This window comes from Molothrus ater, chromosome 5, assembly GCF_012460135.2.
Source record: "Molothrus ater isolate BHLD 08-10-18 breed brown headed cowbird chromosome 5, BPBGC_Mater_1.1, whole genome shotgun sequence".
Classification (NCBI taxonomy): domain Eukaryota; kingdom Metazoa; phylum Chordata; class Aves; order Passeriformes; family Icteridae; genus Molothrus; species Molothrus ater.
The window spans coordinates 36,137,658-36,160,051 of record NC_050482.2 but is presented as its reverse complement, the minus strand read 5'-3'; the positions used below and the strand labels follow the sequence as shown (position 1 = coordinate 36,160,051).

Sequence of the window (22,394 nt, the reverse complement as noted above, 5' to 3'; positions counted from 1 at the left end):
AGGGAAAAGAAATGGGAGGAAACCATTAATTTCACCTTTCCTGAACTTTTGAGAGTAGGCAGAACAGAGAACCATAATACATTCATAAGAAGTACAGAAGCTCTCCAGACATTCATAGCTCTGGAAAGCAGAGCAGGATAAGGCAGCAAAAACTGGCACTCTGACTAGGGAGGAAGCAAAACAGGTTTGCAGGCAGAAGGATAAAAAGCAAGAGGTATAGAGAGTAACTGGCATAAAGAAGAGTGGCTTACTGAAAGGGGAAGCTTGGAAGATGACCCTAAACAGATGGTCGTGGGAGGTGCAGAAGGTATGTGCAGTAAGTTCAGTTATAGGAAAACCAGAATACATCGATGGAGTGCCATACCTTCCAAAAGCTTCTTGACCTAGACCTAAACCTGCAGAAAAATCCCAACAAATCTGTCCTGCTGCAGTAGATGCCCTTTGGAACCTACCAGCATCAATCTCTGAACACCCTGACATGCAAGGAGCCTGCTCCCCACTTGACTCTCAGAGCCACTTCTGTTTTGCCAGCCTTTGTCCAATAGAGGAACAAACAACACAGGATGTCTTGAGAAGCAAACTTGCCTCTCCTGCTGGGCAGAATGACTGTTTATTGATGATTTAAGTGCTTTCCTCCAGGCAGTGGATGACTCAGTGCCTTGTCAAGAGGTAAAGCACATTGGTTTAAGAGGTCTAGTGGAAAGCAATTCTTTCCTATTCAAAAAACATACCTAGTTCCTGTCAGTGTAAAATCTGACTTGCCTTAAGCCATTGTACCCTATCTTAATTTGTCTACCCGGACAAATACACTAGTTATTCATCCAATGATTAATGGCACTACCTGGGTCTGGAGAAGCACTGCTCATTAGCAGATCTTACTAAGATTAATGCCAATATTCTGCAAATTAAAAGGAAACTGTGGCACACCCTAGTGAAATCACTTGCCAAAGATCATCCAGATCCTCATATAACCTATACTTGTTATATGAGGATCTGGGTGATCCTTGTATAATCTATGATACAGCTGAAGCTTTCTCAGCCTCAGCATTGATATTCCACTGCTATAGGAAAGGAAAGTAGAATATGTTGGCTACTTCATGGAAATTAGGTACATACAGCTCTTTTTTGCAAAGTGCTCTTGGGAAAAGGCTCACTCATGGACAGTTAGCCAACACTGCCTGAAGGGATGAAAGTTTATGCACTTTCTTCTCCTATACTCACAACATGGTAAAGACAAGCTATAACCAAACTTAGAAGAATTTCTTGTAAGCAAACTGAACATGTCTTTGAAATCTACAAAATGCAGAGCTGAGCTAAGCTATTCAGTCCAACTGTCTCCATGTAGCCTAATTCTCTCCATGCCATCATAAAATAATGTGATTTTATCCTTGATCCCAGATTAGTTTTAACTAATTTTTAAAGACCCACTTCTACATCTTGATCCTCTTATGTCATTACAAATCACAATTACTGTAAGTCAATTTAATTCTACAACTTATTGAATATCTTAATTTTATTATACTTGAAATTCCTTAATTAATTGTTTCACTTGCAACTTGCATCTTGTAAATTTTTTTTAATACAAAAGATAGTACTGAATGGAATTTTATCTAACAGGAAACAAACTAAGTCTTATGTATGAACCCACAAAAACATGACTACTACTACTACAATACAGTACTGCGAAAGAGCCACACAGGAAGTGATACACTTGATTCAATGCAGGTATTTGTAGCACCTGCAACTATAATCACTTTAGCTGTTTAGACTTCACTTACAGTTGTTGGGCTTCACATGTCACCTCTGGATGCATTTTATCTAATCTTAAAGTAAACCTCAGATGGGAGGAATTGTACTCTAAAAGCACTCACCTCTTGTAATTCACTCCAAAAGCAGGCTTGAGTGACTAGCTCATATGTACACATCTGTGCCGCAGATGTCTAAAGTGCAGTGAGATTCATTCAACTGCACTGTCCAAAAAGACCATACAGAGATTAATTCCCTGTTCTGGGGGAACTCCTGAATTGTGGAGGTACAAAACCAGTGTGATCCTTTCATATATACAGTAAAATAACAAATATAATCTCTCACTTTATTCTACACACCATACTTTTACTTAAGAAGACTAGCAAGGGTAGTATTCAACAGAAAGCCCTGGAGAGAGGGCAGAGTGCCTGCTAGCTGAAGGTAGATGCTCTATACTGAACAGAAAGCAAAGAAGAGCACTTGAAATAAAGAACTGGTGAAGCAGTTGCAGGGAAGGGAACAATAAAAAAATCAGCAAACCAGCACATAGGGTTATGTAGAAGGCAAGAGGCAGGGACAAGAGGCCAAATGTGAAGAGATACAAATAAGCTAGAAACTCCTTCAGCATTATTCTTTGAAGATCCAAAAATTATGTCATTATTCTAAAAAGTTCTCATGTGAGAAAAATGTCAGCAACACAAACCAGAAACCGTGAACTACAGCTGATTTACTTTGTAAGGGCAAAATAATTGATTGTTCTGAAAATGCATTAGAAAAGGAAAAGAGATCATAATAGGATGACCTGGAAAACACACAGCTCTTCCATCCTTCTTTCCACAAAATTTTTCATTTTTTTCCTTCAATATCAACTTCTATTTCTTTTTAGTTGTGCTTTTGTATGCTTCATTGTTTTTGTTTTAACCATAGGATTGAGATTCATCTACTGAGTGCAAATACCTGCATTGTAGCTACGTGATGCTTACTCAGTTGTACACAGCTGAGGCAGCTGCCTAGACCTCCTTTAAAGGCAAAGGAGAGAGAAGCAAGAACTTCAGTTCATCCTGATTCATCCAAAGACATACATCTAAAATAGGACAGATGAATTTCACCCTGAAGATGCCTGTTAATCTCCACTGATGATACAGGGAGATGGGGGGCTACTCAGTTGCAAGTGTCTACATGGTGACCATCTCAAGTGAGATGACATCAATCTCTCTGAAGATATTTTACCCTGTAAATCACAAAACATTAAAAATCATGAAAAAGTTAACAGCGGGAAAACACCTCCTGGAGTTTGCGAGGGCCAATACAGCATAGTGCAGGCTTCCCTGTCAATTATCTCATGTAACACCATGTATCAATCATAGTAATTACACGGACCTCAATTTATCTCTTCTTCACTGAATGTCCACCTCGCCACCCTTCTTTAGGAATTAAAGCTGTTTGATTTAGTTCATAAAAATACTTTTGTGACACAAAAACTAAAATCAGGAAGGATCCTGTTAGAAAAACATCCCCATGGTATCCAAGGTGCAAGCAGGGAGTGAGATGCTGAGGAGGGGAACACTGGACTACCAGAAAAAATTACGTAACTGAGGTTCTAAACCAGAAATTTAATACATCAATTTTCCATAAAATCTCTACCCATCCATTTTGCTTCCTCTTCTCATTAAATAAACAAAACCAAAAACTAAATACAGGTGATTTATTAACTTTCTTCTATTGTGCAGTAGTCAATTCAAAATCAGTCTTGATTAATATGTAATAACACCACCTGTTTTTCAAATTCAGTGGGACACAAACAAAAGACCTACAGTTATTTTTCTGTGTGCTGATAAACCTGCAATTCAGGATTAAGGTTACCTTCTCTCTAGCTAAGAGAAATAACTATAAATAACTATAACTAATATTCTATAACTACAGAGAATTACTCTATCCTCTGCCTCAATTACACTAAATTTTATTCATACTGTTAGAGCTATTGTTATCAATAGTAAGTTCTTATAATCAGCTTCCTTTTCACTGATTAAAACAAGACTCAGACCACACACAGGCACACACAAAGGCATCATTCTTTCATAAAGACCTTCTGATTTAAGATGATAATCAATTACAAAATTTCACGGCTAGTACTATATACCTGATGTATACCAGTATTGGTGGTTTTTAATTAATCAGCCACAGTACACACACTTTAAATAGTTCTCTCCTTAAATGATTTACCCTGAGCTATAGGTGGCGTGCCTTGTCAAAAACTTTTTTAAAATCCATTTTCTTCTCACTCTCCCCTCAAGAACTCCAGCTGGATAGTAAGAACAAGTTCCCCTTTGCAGCAGTGATGACTAGTCAAGATCAACATATGTGCTCACTTATCTTACCCTTTATACCCTATAGAGTCCCCATTTCACTGGAGAAGGAAGACAAACTCACCAGCCTATAACTCCCAAGCAATCCTCTGGCGTGGCAACTATTTGTTAGGATGGTCTACATCCCACTGCCAGAAGTTCTGCAGCTCCCTATCCGGTTACCCTCACAAGGTGCAAGTGGATGCCACTCAGATCTGCAGACTTTCTAACAACTAACAGTTCTTTTAGCTAGTGTTTCCCACACACCTACCTCAAATTGGTGGTTTCTGCAACCTGTTACAAAGAATAAACTGAGCATGGGAATTAACCTGTTCTTTAGCAGGAACATCCAGCACAAAAAATTCATTGCACTCCCCTGGTAGATCCTTAAAAATCTCAGTCCCCATTTTACACTTTGTCCATGATATGGTCTCACTACATAAGCCAGAGCTTATAAACAGCTTATAAATCTGTTGCATACAGTCAGTCAGGCCTACACTAGCTCACCAGAATCACCTCATAACACAGAAAAACTTCCAAATTTTGGCTAATGTGTTTACAGATTGAAACATATCTTCTCTTCATGAAACACACAAAGAAGAACTTTCTTTTAGAACTGTGAATGTAATAGAAGCAGCATACAGGTTGTGGTTTTTTGTTTTAAATGTTGAATATATTTTTACAGTTCTCTGTCAAATAGAAGCCTAAGGATATACGCAATCAAATCAGCTTTTAAGTGAGGGAGTATCATTTCATTTCAGCTTAAATTTCTTAAATTCATACATTATTCTTTAGTTCTCAAAATCTGGGGCAATTCTGTGAGTCTAAGTGCATTTAAAATATTAGAAGAGCACGTTACCAAGCACTTATACAAAGAATGCATATTTGCACTTTAATTTTGCAATATGAACACTAGCCAACAAGTAATATCCAAGTCACGTTTTTCAAAACAATCATTCTTTGTTGGTACTAAGCAACCACAGCTGGATACCCCATGAAATTTAGCTTATTGAGAAAAAACACAGCATGAATTAACGCAAAAGAATAATATACATCAAACACATAGCAAAAATGTGACATTTAAAAAAAGACTTACTTTTTTTTTTTTTTTAAAAACCCAAAAGTAAATATGCTGCATCTTGGAGATATCTAACATAAAAGAAGTATGTTTTGACTAAGTCACACCTGTGGAATTTGCTCAAAGAAGAGCAGAGAGGTAGACAGAGGTATACGTATGTAAATGAATTATTTAAAAATTTGGTTAACTGATGTAAGTAGTGTGATGTGTTACACTACATGCAGTGCACTGAATTTACTGAATTCTCCTGTACGAATTGAACACTGGGTCCACTTTCAAACACAAGTATTGCATTTCAGCTGCATTTCCTTAAGCAAACATATTCCCTGTATGCTCTCCTTTTTATTTTTCCTTTTTTTTTTTAATTTTCCCACAAAGGGAGAAGTTCAGTCATTCCTCAGCTCCCACTCAGAAGGTTATGCTGAAATGTATTTTACTTTCCTACCTTTATCACCTGAACAGTCTTTTATCTTATGTGGTCTTACTCTGACAATTATGGAACAAGAGTGTCCTATTCATGGCATCAGTTACAACATGATCCTGTTGCAGGCTCCAGAGAGATCTCTGTTAAAGCACTTCTATCAAGCTGTAACAGCAGAGATAATTGCAAAGGCTTCTCTGGAATTCTTCAGCTGTCTCTATCAAAACTATCTCATCTCTGAGAACTGCATAAGTACCCACTGAGAAATTCTTTTCAGGGAATTAATTAGATTGTATCATGAGTCACCAACACTAAATTCCTCTTTCATTTTCAGAAACTGAGCACTGTAATACAACAGCATAGCTATCTTCTGTATTCTCCAATGGCACCTCCAAATACTACAAGAAAAAATGAAGCTTAATGCAAGTGAATTTGATACATGCAAATGCTTCCTTATTTCATTAGGGTAACAGAACATACTTGTTTAAATGAGTAAACATGTGCTTATGATTTCCTCCCTGTGACAGAAATGTAAAATGTTTAACTTAATTCCTAGAGGCTTTGTCTCTAGATAACCCACATAAAAGCCAAGAGAAGAAATACAGAAGGAGATAGGTATATGCAGATCATGCAGCATACTGGTACCAAATGTCACAGTATGAGACTATCCCGAGGGTCTTCACCCAGGCAATCATTCAGTGATGCACTGAAGTACCTTAAGCACACAAGCAACCCAAATAAAATCCAAATAAATTCCTACACACATAAAGTTGAACAGCTATGTACCTGGCTGATTGTGGCTCTCACTGGTTTCCTTGCACTTGGCAACACTTGTTGAACATTAAGAGACTATAAGGGACCAAACAAAACCATCCCTACTTGATTTTAATGATACAGACTAGAAAAAAAATCAGTCATTTAATTAATCTTTACTTTTTAAAGCAACAGATTTTCCAATTGATATTTGCTTATCAGGCAGTGCACACTCACAAATTAACATGCTGTTTATATTCAGCAATAAAAACAGGCCATGTTTTAATAAAAAAAAATAAACTTACATGGTTTTTAAAACTTTATTAATAGCATGGGTAAACCACTATTTTTCAAATCAGCAAGTATACCTGCAAAATACCTGTAATGTTTTTTTTAAATCCTCAAAGATGCATAAAAGCACCTTACAGAATGAATTTTACAGAATGAAAGGCCATTTATCTGATGCCAAAACATCACTGAAAAAGCAACATTATATTCAAGGAGAGCTTTTCACTTGGAAATAATAATCATTTTCTATTCTGACAAACACAGCTCTTCTAGGGCTGGATAATACCAAAATGGTCAGACAGTAAGATGGCTTTGGCAAAATACTTGTCTTAGTCATAAATTCGATCACAAATTTAAGGAATATGACACAAAGAAGAAAATTCAGGGGTATATGACCATAACTAATCATATTCTTCAGCTGGATATTGTCACATCATTTTCCTTGAATAATAAAATAGTATCCATTGCCCAGAGAAAATGCTATCGTGACTCAACTTACAACAGGAGTTTTACTTGGCCTCAGCACCAAAATCCCTCTTACATGTTCTGACACCAGTGACAAGGACAAAGGAACATTACACTTTTTTATTAACTGCCTTTATATAAAAATCTTCAAGAAAAATTACTATTCTTTTTTAGTTCACTAAATACCACATAAGAATTTCAATCAATTTGCCTAAGACTGATTTGCAACTATCTATAACTAAACCTGCCATTCTAATTTCTCTTCTTTAATACCTCCTTTAAGCTCCATAAGTTATCCAGTCAAGATCAACATATCTTTATCATATCTTTAAACATATCTTAAACATATCTTTAAAAAGAACAGCAACAACAACAAAAGTGTTCCAGAGGTTTTTCTAAAGAGTCCCCTTTTGAATAGAAATCTTACAGGATCATATTTTGATCAAAATATTGACCATATTCTTATGTCAAGTTTTTTGTTCCTTTTGCTCTATTTCACTAACTCAAATTTATTTTCTATTTCTAATTCTTACCTTTACTTCCAAGTTACTTTAACACTTGCAACTTGCTCTTCTGTTTATTGATCTAAACCAGGATGTGTATCAGCAACATCAGCCCTTGTCTGTACACGGGCATTTTTTTTTGACTCCTTCAGGGCAAAAAAAAAGAAAATACGTGTAACTTTCTGCTTTGCCCTTTGCTGAAAATGATCATTACAAAGCAGAAACAGAAAGGCAGAAAAGGCAAGTGCATGTCAAGTGCAAGTGCAACTACCTCCATGTATACCTGTCTTTATGAACACTATTTTAAGTCATGAAAATATCTGAGACACAGATGCACTATTTTGTTCCTTTTAATGTCTTTTGGCGAAGGAAGGATGGTAGGACATGGTGTATAGACCTACTGTCGCCATTTCTGCTTTGATCATCTTCTCCATCCCTTAGGAGCTGCCATTTGCCACAGCCTTTCCATGGGAAACAGAAAGAAGGCTTGGACCACAACAACTGCCTTCCCGACAGTGGTCTGCCTTCATGGAGTGGTCTAGTCTAATAAGCTCTTCTTTAAAATAAAATGCTTTTATTAACATTTGTGCTCCATCTTTATTATTTCCAGTCAAACCCATATGCAATTGTCCCTGGCATGTGGAATACATAACACTCCTGAAGCACTGTCCATGTGTAGCTGCTTATACCACACACTGTAGTTTCCATGTTTCTTCTTCAGAAAATAATAACTAGAATACATGAACCAGTGTAAAGGGTTAAAGACCATTTGCTCCTGCTTGAGTCAGGATGGTAGGAAGATGAGTTAAAATAAGTATTTTAAGTATCTTGAAGCACCTGTCTAGCTTTAAGCATTGGCAGCCACCAGCTAAACTGGGACAGCCTCCATACTTCAGGACAAGCACTCCTGGAGCTGCTCTGAACTTGAACCTGTTGGTATCACTGACTGCATTTCAATTTCCTTTCATACAGGAAGCAGTAACAACCTACAGCCTTTTTATCTGACCAGAAAGACATTATTTTCATTACAAGATACCTCCTCTGTTACAATGCATTAGGAACAAATGGCTCCTGAAAGCACCTTCTGCAATCTGAGCACTGACCTGTTGCACTCACAAGTCATGAAGAAAAATCAGCATCACACAAATGTGCACCCTCTGGACTTAATGGCACCCACAGACAACAGTACAGCTAAAATGGGGAAAACAAAAAGCTCTTCCTTTACCATGTCAAGTGAAGGGGTTCCAAAGCCATCTCTATTGTATTGTAAGACTTTCAACTAGTCTGATACCACCTTATGCTATCAATTCAACTAAAGAAAAATTAAAAATAAAACCTATTGTACAATTTTTAGGGATTTATCTAGCATTTCTCTTATTGTTAATGACCTACTCCCACTCTTTTGTCACTTCAGAGATGCACATCATCGCAATTTCATTGCACTCATGAACTGGCTTTCTTATAAACTACTATTCCTGAACAGAATATGGGGTAGTGGTTTGGGGGTTTTGTTTTGGTTTGGTTTTATTTTGTTATTTCAGTGTGATTGTGCTTCCAGTGCCTGAGGAACAGAAGCAAAAAAATGAAGTTTTTAGAGAGCCTTTCCAGTGACTGCATTAGCCCTCCTGTTCTTCCACATTTTTGCAGAACACGCTACATTGTAAATTTTCAAAGAGAATTACACCCAAAAGGGTGAGCGAGCCACTGTTTTCAATTTCTTAAATTCTCCTTTGCCAGAATGCAGGGAAGCTGTGCATTTTTCTTTGTGTAAAGTTTTAGTTGAACAGATCTCCTAATGCAGAATGTTGCTTTTGAGGGGAAGCAGGAAGCATGGTTTCTCTTTATTATTATTCGAAATAAATCTTCCTTCCATCACCTGACACTGAAAGAAGAAAAAGGAAATTTTAAAGATGTGGAATAGAGTTAAAAAGGAAAAGGAAGTTATACATACAAGGGTTTAGGAAATAATTAATTGTTTGCATTATAAAGTCAGGGTCAGTAACTGGTCTCACTGCTGAGGTTAATTTAGCTTACGTGGAAGGAAACAATGAATATTCTTCCCTATTCCAGTCATCCTCTTCCTTGTTTTGATTATTGTTTGTCACTTACCAAGGCATATTCTTTTGGGGGTACTTTTATAGCTACACTCCATCATAATGGTCTTGCCTGCACTGATTGCTGCCAGAATCTCCAACCAGCACACTTCAAAGCATGCAGCAGGCTGACTGAACTGACTTCAGATATCTGGCTCCCTAGATGTCCTTTCATCCCTTCTCTTGTCTGGCTGTGGCTGCTCATCTAGGGCTATGACTCCTTTAGTTCTGTCTGAGATGGCTCTCCCTCAGGTTGCTCTGGGTCTGGCTGTTGCCTTTGAGATGCAGCTGCCTTGTTTCTCCATTTTATTAGAGCTGGTTTTTCCATGCTGATTGTTGCTCCTCGTGTATTCTTGCTGCACTCTCTCCTCCTCTGATGCTGCAGCTCTCCAGGGCTATGATTCCTGCTGTCAGTTATTTCTGGTGTGGAAAGGCTGTCACGCTTTTTGCTTTGATTTAACAATTCTCAGTTCTACTCTTGTGTTCAACAGGCTATATTTTCTACTGCACTTGGGATATAACCACTTTTCCCGTCATCGTGGGAGGACACTATCTCACTTCCAGCTGCACTGGGAAGATATATGCACTCTCTGATGCAACTAGAGAGCCTTGAATCATCTACCAGTACTGTTTATTAATGAACTATCACGACTTCTCATTTTTTCTCTACTTATTTGTGGCCCTAGTGGAGGATGACAGGCTTCTATCTGAAGAATGACTAGCATGATGCTTTTCAAAGAGGCAAGCTTTACCCTCAACCATTTAAGTGGAAAAACATTGTGTGTTGCCAAGGTGTAGTGTCTGCTTCACTCTGCTTGTGGGATTACCTGAATGCCATGTGGTTTATGTCCTGGATTTCTTCATACATGCAATCACCAAGGATGAGAAAGTAGAAATGAAAAATATATTCAACTGTGAGGCAACTAAATAGCACATTTTCAATGGTCATTTCTGAAGTGTGTAGAAAAAGGCATGACTTTAGAATGACAGCTGAGTGTCTAGCAGAGATGGGTACTTTAATGGTGTCTGATGTATACCATATTGATGACAGTAAAGACAATGAAATTACAAGAACATTCTATGACTGTCATTTCACTGAACAAAACTTACATCAGAGAAAGTTTCATCATTTCAATATCATGTAGAAAATTGTGAAGAGAGAATAGAGATCACATGGGCAATGCAAGCACTCAGGGAGCACAAGATGGACATTTAAATAAAAAGTTAAAAGACAATGAAAAAAAATCTAAAATGCAGGGAATGGATGCTGCACATAGTAATAAACTCTTTAAAAATATTTTATTTAAGACCATAGAAAAGTCCTCACTGATGGTCCTGACCCAAAGTTTAGCAGAGTCAAGAGAAAAAAATTCCCGACAGCCTAATGATTTACAGCGATTTAAAAAGTCACTCAACCAAAGACAACCAAAAAGTCATCCCAGAAACACCAGTAATAATTTTCCTCCAGCAGGGCTCATTGTGTGTCAAGTGCTTTGTGGCACCTGAAAATATTTGAGCCCACACCTGATCAGGTGAAAGTTTCAGTGTAATTTTACAGTTTGGATTTTACCGACATACTATTCACCACAGCATTTACACTAGTAGACACTAGACAGCTAGAGGAATAGGCTCTATTCTGGGTATTTAATAAATAAACTTATTTCCAAAGCTGATTTTCAGTGTAAGCAATGAATGCATGCATACAAGATTTTCTAGGAAAGAAATGATATAAGTTATGTTAAATTTGCTCTAATTTATCCTCAGAAGGAACAGTGTAAGGTGTTTCAAGGAAGGTACTGAAAAGAACAGCTACAAAGTAAGTCAGGAAAGTTTCTTCCCATTAAACAATAGGCTTGTATGCTGTTAATTAACTTTTATGCTTCCTATTATATAATAAAGCTTGTATCTTAAACCAAAAGGATAAACAGCTATAGAGAATAGCAGACAGACAAATTACCAGACAGGAAAAAGAAAGACCTTGTAGGTGAAAGAGTGGTTATTTTAATCTCCTCAGCTATGAAAGTGTGTAAGTAAATTCTGCTACTGCCATTTCCTAAGGTAGTTTGCTAGGTCTGGTAACTGGGCTCAAAATTTACAGGATCATGCCCTGGTATGAACACAACCAATGTCACCTAAGGGGAACTGGCCACTAGAGCAGCTAAGTGGAGAGATGCTGCTGTATCCACTGGGCATGGCCACTGTTACTGAAAAAGGAACATTTACACAGATAGATACAAGACAAATTTTGTACTGTAATCTCCACAAAAAACAGACTGATCCTATTAGCCTGCATAAAAAAGCTATCAGTATACAGATGCGTCCTATTGTCCTATTTGTCATTTCAATGTAAATGAAAATTACTCGATGATTGCAGTATTCATAAAATTGTCATGTACTACAGTTAACTGTAAGATAGTGCTATTACTGTATAAATTAGCAAAAATAATTAGATTGAAATATGAAGATACTCATGTAAGATAAGCCTCCGAACCTACCAAGGTCTAGCTATCACCAGAAAGCATATGATTGAAAGATTTAAACAATGGGAATATTCAGTATGCTAAAAGCTGCTGGCTGTTATAGCTTAATTGACCTAGAGCAATATTTTCCAACATACCTAAGGGATTTTTGAAAATGTTACTTGGGCTCTTGAGCAACTGCAGCATTTTAGAATCTTGTCATAAGTATTCTGTTGTTTTATATTCCATCATAGGTACTTATTACATGGTCACATATACCCACACATACACACACACTGATTTCCCCATCCTTACAGGCATATTATCCTTTCATGGAAGAAGACCAAGGTGAAGTTATTGCAGTCTAGGAATAGCTTATGACTACAAGAGAGGATAACACCTCTTTTTCATCCCAGAATGAGCAGGTTCAGTCACCAAGTCAGTTCTATGCTGCTTTGCTACAGTCTGATGTTAGACAGAAAATGATGCAGAAGAAAAGATAATTAGACACAAAGGCCACAGTCAAAAGACTCTTGTGACCGAATCATCATCAGAGAGCTCTGGTACAGGAAGGCTGCAGGCAGCAGCCACTGTGTCACACAGCAAACACATATGGCCATGATACACAATTTTATATGTCATAGCCTGTAGCAGAGAATAAGCAATATGGTATGGTAGGAAACACCAGCTTTCAGGCCATGTGCTAACAGCAAGCCCAGTCATGTTATGGAGGAGGGAAACTCCTGCACAGAAGCTGCTGAATCCAGAAACTGGCCAGAAGACTTTCAAATCATTGAAATGCAATTTAAAATTGACTGAATTTAATACCTATTCTTTCACCAGACAGGAAGGCAGTTTCTCCACTCCCAGTGTTCAGCAACGACTTCAGAGTTTTCACTAGCTGACAGTAAAACTCTTATGCATAGAAAAAACTTTACATTTAAATTTAGCCCTTGGTAAGTTTTCTAGAGAGTTTCAATAGGACAAAAACTACATATCCTTTTGCTTTTTAAAGCATCTAACACAATTCAGACCCTGTCAAAAAAATAAATAGTAATAAAAAGCCCTAAATCTTGTTAGTGAATTTTGACAGCCTCCCAAGTTTTTTATAACATTTACTAACGCTTGATATGTTGAATGTAATTGGTTATAATCACTTTAGAATATTCCAAATGCATTCCACACATATTAGTTTCCCATACATAGTTTAGCAATGGTATTTCTTGTACAGATGGCATATGATCTTCTTATAGCTCCTGACTTATCTGTATCATATAGACAAGCTTAGTTAGTCTCACCTTTTTATAGGCAATCCAGTCAAACACCCTGTCGATGTCTGAGGCTTGCTGCACTTCCTGGGATACTGGATGTGAACTGGCCAACCCATCCAGCAACATCACTTCATGTAGGACATCTGTCAGAAATCTCTGCTTTTCCTGAAATACAGCATATGCAGTAGTATCACAGGCAAATACATACTTACAGAAATACAGAAATGATGCATAGTTACCAGAGGCAGTTGGCTACCAATACAGTTGACTAAAATCAGACCTGCTTTGAATGTAAACCACCATGACCTCCTACAGTCTTGAACAGGTATTTGGAAGAGACTCAGACTTGGGATCCTTTGCTGCAGTGAAACTTGACTGAAATTAAAGAGCATTAAATGAATCAAAATGCATCCATATGTCCAGACTGGAATTCTGATTATAACTGTTCATGCAGACTTACAGGGAGTGGGGAGAGAGGCAAACAAGCAAAGTCTTCAATCACAAAAATAGCTGTCCTCGAGCTCATTGCATATGCAGGTACAAAAATTTTTGACAAAGATGGGTAAATACAATTACTACTTTTTATTTAGTGAAGTTTAAGTTATTTGCCTCTTAGTGACAAGTTCACTTAGCAGATTAGTGTGGGACAGGACAATTAAGAGACCTCAAAGCAGTGTCACAGCAGATGCTTGCACTCTTTCATGACTCTAGTATAGAAATCCTTCCTCCTCAAGAGCTTGAGCCATCTACAGACTTTGTAACTTCCATGTGAAGAAAACTATTATCATGTCTCTTCACAAGTGGGAAAAGAGCTGCATGTAGTTTAAATGACATAGTCAGTCACAGCTACATCAGAGGCAGGTACAAACCCAAACAACATCCAACACAAGCATTTGTTTGATTACCTTCCATAAATATGGACAGCAGAGGTATTTCAAAACAGCTGCCTATTTACTCTGGCAGCAACACTAATGAAATGTTCATGTATACTCTATGCATTGTGCTGCAGTCATTTGTACAGTACAACTAGATGGGGCTTTTTCAGATGAGAAATGACATGCCCTCCTCATATTGCATTCATGTAGATGTCTTTTATCCAAAACACTTTGTCATGAAAGAAGAACTTAATTTACTTGCTTTTTCAAGTCACAAATAAATGCAAAGAGTGAATTAAAAATTACATAAGGATTAAATAAGCTTTTTCACCTGAAATGGCATATCTCAAACTTTATCTAAATTATAACAATTCCTGAATCAATGTCAACCTACTGCCATGATATAAAGAAACTCTGGGGAATGCTGCACTTTTTTCAAAAACCACCTTGATGTCATTAGGTAAAATACACACACAATTGCATAATAATTTCTATGTTTAATTTCTTGGGTGGCAAGGTTTTGGTATCAATGTGTTACTTTAAATTATTTTTATAAGACAGCTGAAAAGCTCTCCCAATGCTGATCTATCTAGAAATAAACCTTTATGTTAAAATTCATTAGAGCACAAGAAATGTACTTTGAGCTGATTGCATATCCAGGCAATTAAAAACACAGGCTGCAGGAAAGCCAATTACCTACACACTCTTAGTGTTCTCATGTGGCTGCATGAGGTAAGGTTTGTAAAACAAAAAGTAATGTCTTTTTCATATCATTGTTAATTTTCTTAGGCATACGCAGTTAGTAACTGTCCTTTTTTAATGGGAAAAAAGTGTAGAGAAACAATTATAATGACAGTCCTACTCAGGACGAAACTGCTGAGGTGTAAAAATTGTAGATATTTTTGTTACACTTCACTCACAGTCTTTATCAGTTACAAAGCCCCAGTTTCATCAAATGTATGATATGTAACACAGACAGGTGTGAACACACCTGTCTCCAAATTCAGGTTTGGATCCCAAAAGACAAACAATTGTGTGAGTAGATTGTCACTGTTTGGAATTAACTCATTAAAAGGACCTTGGATAATCACAAATTAATACCTTAAATACAGAACCAGAATCAAGAAAATCAGCACACGCCAAACAAAGCGAAGATGCAAGAAGAAAACTAAGCATATGAAAAGAACAGGATACATTTTGGTTTTCTCTTTGTTTCTTTGGTTATGTCCTGAAGGACTGAAAAGGAGAACTTCAGATTCATGATCATTCATTGAAGTTACGTAGCTGAAAAAACTTCCTTGAAATTTACGGCGGACTGTCACACTGCGATACAAATGGAATAGTTAGTATGCCTCCAAAAATGCAAACCTACAGTTTAGTCAGAATTAAGAAGGCTTTTGACCTATAAAGCTAAATTTCTTGAACTAAAACGATTTCCACAACATTCCCAGCCTTTCCCTTTAGAATAAAGCCCCTGAGAGCAGATTGGAGAAGCAGACTCAAATATAATTCCCGGGAGGCACAGACAGACTGCTGGTTGACAAGGTGCCTACACCTTGAAGAGGTAACAAGAAGCAAACGTGCAGAAAGAAACTAAAATTGCCTTAATTATGTTGACAAAACACTACCTCAGCTCTTGAAGTCCTAATATCACATTAAGGGGAACAGGTCAATATGTGGGACCAAACTGCTTGTACAGATGAAAGAAGGGCTTCTATTCCCTAGTTATTTTACCCTGTGCATACAGTGGAATTGATCTGTTTTAACTGACACCATACAGGAGTAAAGAAACACTCATGACAGAAATGGTAAAGGAAATCAATCTTGGAATGTGTTTAATGAGACCAGCAAGCCAGCAACATGATAGGTGTCAGGTTTGCAGCTACACATTGAAACAATGACAAAATGCTGTTAAAGATGACCCTTCCCTGAGGGAGTTCAACTGCAAGAAAAAAGGCAAAGACTGTGATCCAGCTGTGAGGAAAAGAGGGCTTCAGGTGAGTCCTGCAGCCTTGCTTGGGAAGTGTCAGTAGCCACATGCAAGTGCAACACTAACACAGGGCCAGGGCTCTGAGCAGGAAGGATATCACAGCAGCACAAGGTGAGTCTGAAATAAGGACAGAGCTGCTTCCACACAAATTTGTGCCTCACTTTAAAACAAAGAGGAAGCTCCTCCACTCCCTGTCTTCCTACTGCACACTTGGAATCCCAACTCTCCATCTCTTCTCCTCAGAGCTTTCCTTGAACTGTGTAGAGTCAAAGTCTGAGACACCAGACCTTTGTTGAAAATACAACATATGACAATCATATCTGGTGGTTCTCATTCTTTAGAATGCTTCCAGGTGCAGGGACTGAAGTGCTGTTATCAGATGAACACGTCTTTAAAATATCTACATTTTCTGATTATTCCCAAACATCTGTGGTCACTAGACTCAAGTATTTGTCTCTTCATAGGAATGATTTCTTTCAGTCTTCACCAGTAAGACCTTCTCTGCTTTGCAAAAGATTTTCCTGAAAGACTTGTCCTTTTTCTGTGCTATCTCCTCCCTAGCCAACACTCAAATTCACCTTGTTCTTGGGATAAAGAGAGATAGTGGCCACTCTTCATGTATAAATGTCCTGTACCTTCAAGAAGCATTTACCTTCAAGAAAAATGTATTGTGTATAACAGGGTAATAATGATGTAATGGAGAGAGGTTGCTGCTGGTGATTTTACAATATCATATTGAGGTATAATGTAAGAGCAAAAGCATGACAATAATGTAATACTTAAAGACAGTCACATAACAATAATTTCTAAAAATTATTATGAAATACCAAGGAAAAGAACAAAAATGAAAGGAAAAAAAAAAGGAATTAAAGAAGCACCATAATGAAAGCCCAAACTGATAATTAGTACGCAAAAGAGATCAAAGGCCTCAATATTAAAGGCATTGCCTTTGTTCTGGGACAGCCATTTGAACACTTTATGGACTGCGAAATCTACATGAATGAAGCTTAACATTGCTGTGCAAATCTGAAAATGACCTTCCTGACAAATTTTCTGAAAACATCATCTCCATAAGAGCTTTAGTAGCCACCAAGAATACAAAGAAGAAAAGTGATTTCTCATGAACAAGCATTTGCAAGACACAAATATTTGGGTTTACAGGGAAAGTGCACCCTAGGGAAAAAGAAATAGGGGCAAATTTTTAAAGCAACCAAAGAACACCAGCATATACACTACCAGCAGTTGAGTTCTAACAAAATGTATTACAGGATGAAGCTTAAAAAAAAACAGAGGAATATAATCTATGAGGAAATCTAAGGTTTGGTAAAATACATTAGGGCCAGATAAGATCCACTGAGAGCCAAAATCAAGTTCTTTCTGTCTACATGCTTACAAATCCTAAGTTGTCATAGCACAGGAAGTCTCCTGAGTACTTGCAAATGACAGCAATGTTTCCTTCTTGCTTTCCAATAGTAATCTTTTGTAAATACCTTGAGCAATTTAAAAACTGCTTTTTTTTTTTAGTTTGCATCTCTGATGAGGAGGCCTGCAACACATTCTACACTGATCAGCTGTAAACATGTCACAGTTCCATATCTACCTTCATAACCCTCTTTTCTGCATTTCCTGTCAAAGATCTTGCAAAATTTACTGAGACATTTTCACACTGACTGACAAAAAGGCCAATTTCATTCTCCAAGATCATGTTTTGCCACCATATATGTAGTAGCCTTCACTGAAATAGTCATTAAGCAAACAGATGAACAGAGAGTTTTCCTCATGCATTTGTCTTTAGAGCATCTTAAAATATTAGGCAACAAAGTATGAAGCTTATTCTCTAATTCAAACACCACAGAAGAAATCTGTAAAGGAAAATCACCTCAGTTCAAGAAACAGTAAATAATACTTAAATGAAAAGTGGCTTTATGATGTAGTTGGCATTCTGAGTAAACTTCCAGCAACTACTGTCAGAAGCTACCATTCATGAAAATACTTTTTAGTTATTGCACACCTAGACTGTGCTTCAATCTGAAAGTGATGAGATTCAACAAGTTAAGTCCTGAAGGAAGCAAAGATGTTTTGCAGACACACCAAAAATTACTTACCAGTTTGTGCTCCAAGCAACTGCACACTGCCACAACTTTAAAATAAAGTGGTAGCACATTCAGGATTGCTGAAAATTTGAGAATCCGTCTTTCAGTTAAGAATGCCCTCAAAAATACAACTAAACTTTTCTATTGAATTTCCCATATCAACCATACTTTCTGATGAAATGCATATTCTTGTTTCAGCAGGAAAACACTGTAATGAGTCCTTGCTTTGAGGCAAAAGTTGCTGCAAAGTTTCTCATCTTTACTGAAGATGAAGTGTCTACTGATTCAAAATTATGTGAAATTCAGACAGCTCAGTGAAATTTTTTTCTGAAACTAAAGCTTCATCTAAACCCTGAACTCAGAAGGTTTGAACTCACATTACTCCAAAGCTCCCATCATAATGTCATTTAAACTGCTGTCTCAAGATGAGCAGAAAATGACACGAAGCTAGGAGACAGACTGACATTCTCCAAACCCCTACTTAATCTCTTGAATAAATGTTTCATCTAAATGTTGATCTTCACTTATGTCTGATCTCTAACTGTTAAGAGTTAACTACTTAAAAAAATTCCCTATATTAATCTACTTTGCCAGAGCATTAAAAAAATGCAAACCTGTCTTTAGGAAGAAAACATGGAAATAGAAATTCTTTTCATAGTTATAAGGATTTCTTACCTGGTATGCTTAAAAAGGGCTAGTAATTAGGAATCAGAAAATCATACACCTTACCTTTACAATCTTTTTTTTTCCTGCCAAAGTCAATTATATATGAGATTCTAGTTAATTTTACACTGAAAGCTTCCCCCACAGTCAAGTAAAAACAAAAAATCATACAAGGATTGACTTCACTGAGCAGTTACTGGAGGAAAAACACTCCATGTGGTATTAATTAAAGGCTTACTTTACACCAGCATGGGGAGCCTTTAACCAAAAAAAGAAAAGATGAAAGTAGTTTTAAAAATGAGAGGCTGAGTCCCTCTCCCTTAATGCTGAGCCAGCATGATATTTATGTTGGGTTAGAAGGATCAAGCAGGCTATAGCTCAGGTCTGAAATGCCAAAATAATAATGAAATAAAACAAGAAGGTCCATATCTTAAGTCTACTTCAACACTTGTAATGATTTTCTGGGTTTTCTATGAGTCAAACAATGGCTTAGAAATTTTTACTGATGGAGGCAAACGCATTAGGAGGCATGTGAGACAAAGCACTTTAAAGATATGCATGTGTCTAGTGGCTGAATTCACTCATTATTCCAACCAAGTCAATGAGAAAGACAGGCAACTAAGATCATTTATCTATTTCTTACTTATTATGATACAGACACGTTGATACACAACCTCATAATTACTTTCAGCTGTCTGTAGTAACAACAGGATTGTCCAGACTGTGGAACCTGACAGTGTAAAGGAAGCACGGCTCACTTAAGGAAGGAGGAAAGATTTTTACCTTCTATACAGGTAAAAAGTTTTCAATTTAGTAAGAAAAATTAATTTAAAATTTCATTCTTAAGAAAAATTCTCACAGATATGACCATCCTTAATTATAAAAGTAGTAAGCAAATAAGAAAGCAGGAAATCCTATCCCAAGGCATTAATGGATCAAGAAGACATAGGATGCAAAGCTATTGCTGGTGTGCTACACCTTGACTCAGCCAGTGAAGCTGTCAGCAAAGCAAACTTTTAAATAATAATGAAAAGGGAGAAGGCAGCTGGGCTCTGTGAAATGCTTTCTCAGCACCAAGCCAGGTACTGACTGCTAAAGTATTTGATGCTCATTTGATGGATGTATGGTCAAATTACATGCCAGTAATTCCTGCTGTCATAGTCCTCAAAATCTACCCCAGTACCAGAGACATTCAAGGACAAACATGATGGTTCCTTCTACCAGAAAATATGGAGGGAAAAGATCAGCCAATAAATTTCTGGATCTGCAAGCCTCAGCTGAATTCCTTCCTTTACAAAGCCACATGCAAAGGACTTCAGGATATGAGAGAAACAAGCCAAGAGGAAGATAGAATATACAGCTGCAAACAGGCCTCTGAAAGGAGGAAGGTGAGCATGGTAGATGAGAAAAGACAGAGCTCTGAAGTGGAAATTGCCATCACGGAGTTTTCCGCTGTAATTTTCTCTGATTCTAAAACCAGCAAAGGCCCCTTGCACAGAAGTGAGATTACCTTGTATTGGTCATAAGATCTTACAGCTCAAGAACTCAAATCCAGCTGCGGTTGCTTTTTGATGACATGGAGAGACAACCATATGGGAAGCCTCTAATACAGAAATCTCGCCTTTTTCTAAATCATGAAATAGCAACAGCCAGGGAATTCCCATGCAGATGACTATTCTGAGCACACATGATCAAGCAAAATTCCCCGATCTCAGAGGAACACTTTGCAAAGACAGCTTTCTTTTTAAAATCATCCTGACAACATAGAAACAACTGTTTAAACTTCCCAGACCTTTAAGAATGAGATCTAGCAGTAAGAATTTAAAGCATTTCAGAATTAGAATTTAAAAGAAACTCTTAATTTGGGAGACAGGCAAGGCAAGAGGCTGAAATAGGAAGAACAGTGAATTCTTTCCCATGGCAAATGTCTAATCACTGTATAGCAGAGAGAGCTTTCCTGCAAAATTAAACATAGCTTCATCTTCACAAGGTAAAAAGTAACATGCAAGGCCTTCCTTTTTAGCTTAAGGAAGGAAATGAGAAATTCTAGCTTTAATCTGAAGCGACTTAGCTTTGGAAAAGGATATTAAGACACTGGGATAATCATTAAGAATCTCAGCACAGAAAGCTCATCTTCCTGTTTTAAAACCAGCAAAATTTCATTCCCTTCCTTGGGAAAGTTCTGATGTATTTTACATAATTGTAATGGATAACGGACACTTCCATCAGAATGCCTCTTCATTCTCTTATTCACCCAAAATTTTAATCAGAGAATAATCTGAGTTGAAAGGGACCCACAAGGATCACTGAGTCCAAGTCCTGGCTCTGGAGAGGACCATCACTAAGAGTCACACCATGTGTCCAAGAGCACTGTCCAAACACTGTTTCAACTCAGATGGGCTTGGTGCTATGATAACTTCCCTGGGGAGCCTGTTCCAGTGCCCAGCCACCCTCTGGATGAAGAACCTTTTCCTAGTAGCTAACCTCAACCTCCCCTGATAACTTCAGGCCATTCCCTCAGGTCACTGGGCATCACAGATCAGTGTCTGCCCCTCCTCTTCCCCTCATGAGGAAGTGGTAGATTGCCATGAGGTCCCCTCAGTCTGCTCTCCTCTGGGTAGAACAGACCAAGTGACCTCAGCTAGAGGATCCAGGACATAAGGATAGCAAGGGTTTGATAAAGACTGGAGTTCCTTTCTCATTAAGATTATGCAAGCATGATGAAGTATGGCAGTAGATGCTTTCTGGACAACACAAGAAATTCCTGACGTGTTGGAATGCTCAATAAAGTGTTGCAGCTCCATGGTAGTTGGCACTGTTATCCATTCATCTTTCCTATTGTAAAATAGTCTATGAGACAATTAAAGAAAACTGATAAAATGAAAAATGTCAGGGGGAAGAAATATTTAAGAAAGCTAAAGAACCTGGAGAAGAAGGAAAAGCCAAGACATGGGTTTCAGACAAAAATCATAGATCCCTTTTTTGTGCAGAACTTGGTGCTTTTGGTTTAAGTAGTATTGGTATGAACATGCCTAAAAGACAGCTCTTCTCAAGAGTCTCAGGTTCAGCCATACCAAGGTTGTGAATGCCTGATAAGATGGACACTGAAAAATGCTCAGCTCTGCTAAAAGAGAAACATTTTCAGACAAGTCATATCAAAACTTTAGTGGTTTATAAGCCTTAATGGTGAAAGCTTACATTCCTGTAAGCTTTTTTCAGGTGTATCCATTGCCCAAGCTGCATTTCCAGACAAAAGTCTTTTTTCTGGAATGGACTACCAGTCTTCTGCTTCTGCATTTATCCAAAAAAGAACGTGACAAAAAGTCTTTAGTAAGCTAAAAATAAGCTGAT

At 37.5% G+C, this 22,394-nt stretch overlaps 1 protein-coding gene across 1 annotated transcript in view; it reads right to left on the bottom strand.

The window, feature by feature from the left end:
• The window catches only part of TRHDE (thyrotropin releasing hormone degrading enzyme), a 205,088-nt gene that overhangs the window by 94,113 nt on the left and 88,581 nt on the right, over positions 1-22,394 (bottom strand). Inside the window, exon 6 of the mRNA XM_036400346.2 lies at positions 13,450-13,587. Coding sequence (XP_036256239.1) covers positions 13,450-13,587 — 138 coding nt within the window. The remainder of the gene's footprint in view (positions 1-13,449; positions 13,588-22,394) is intronic.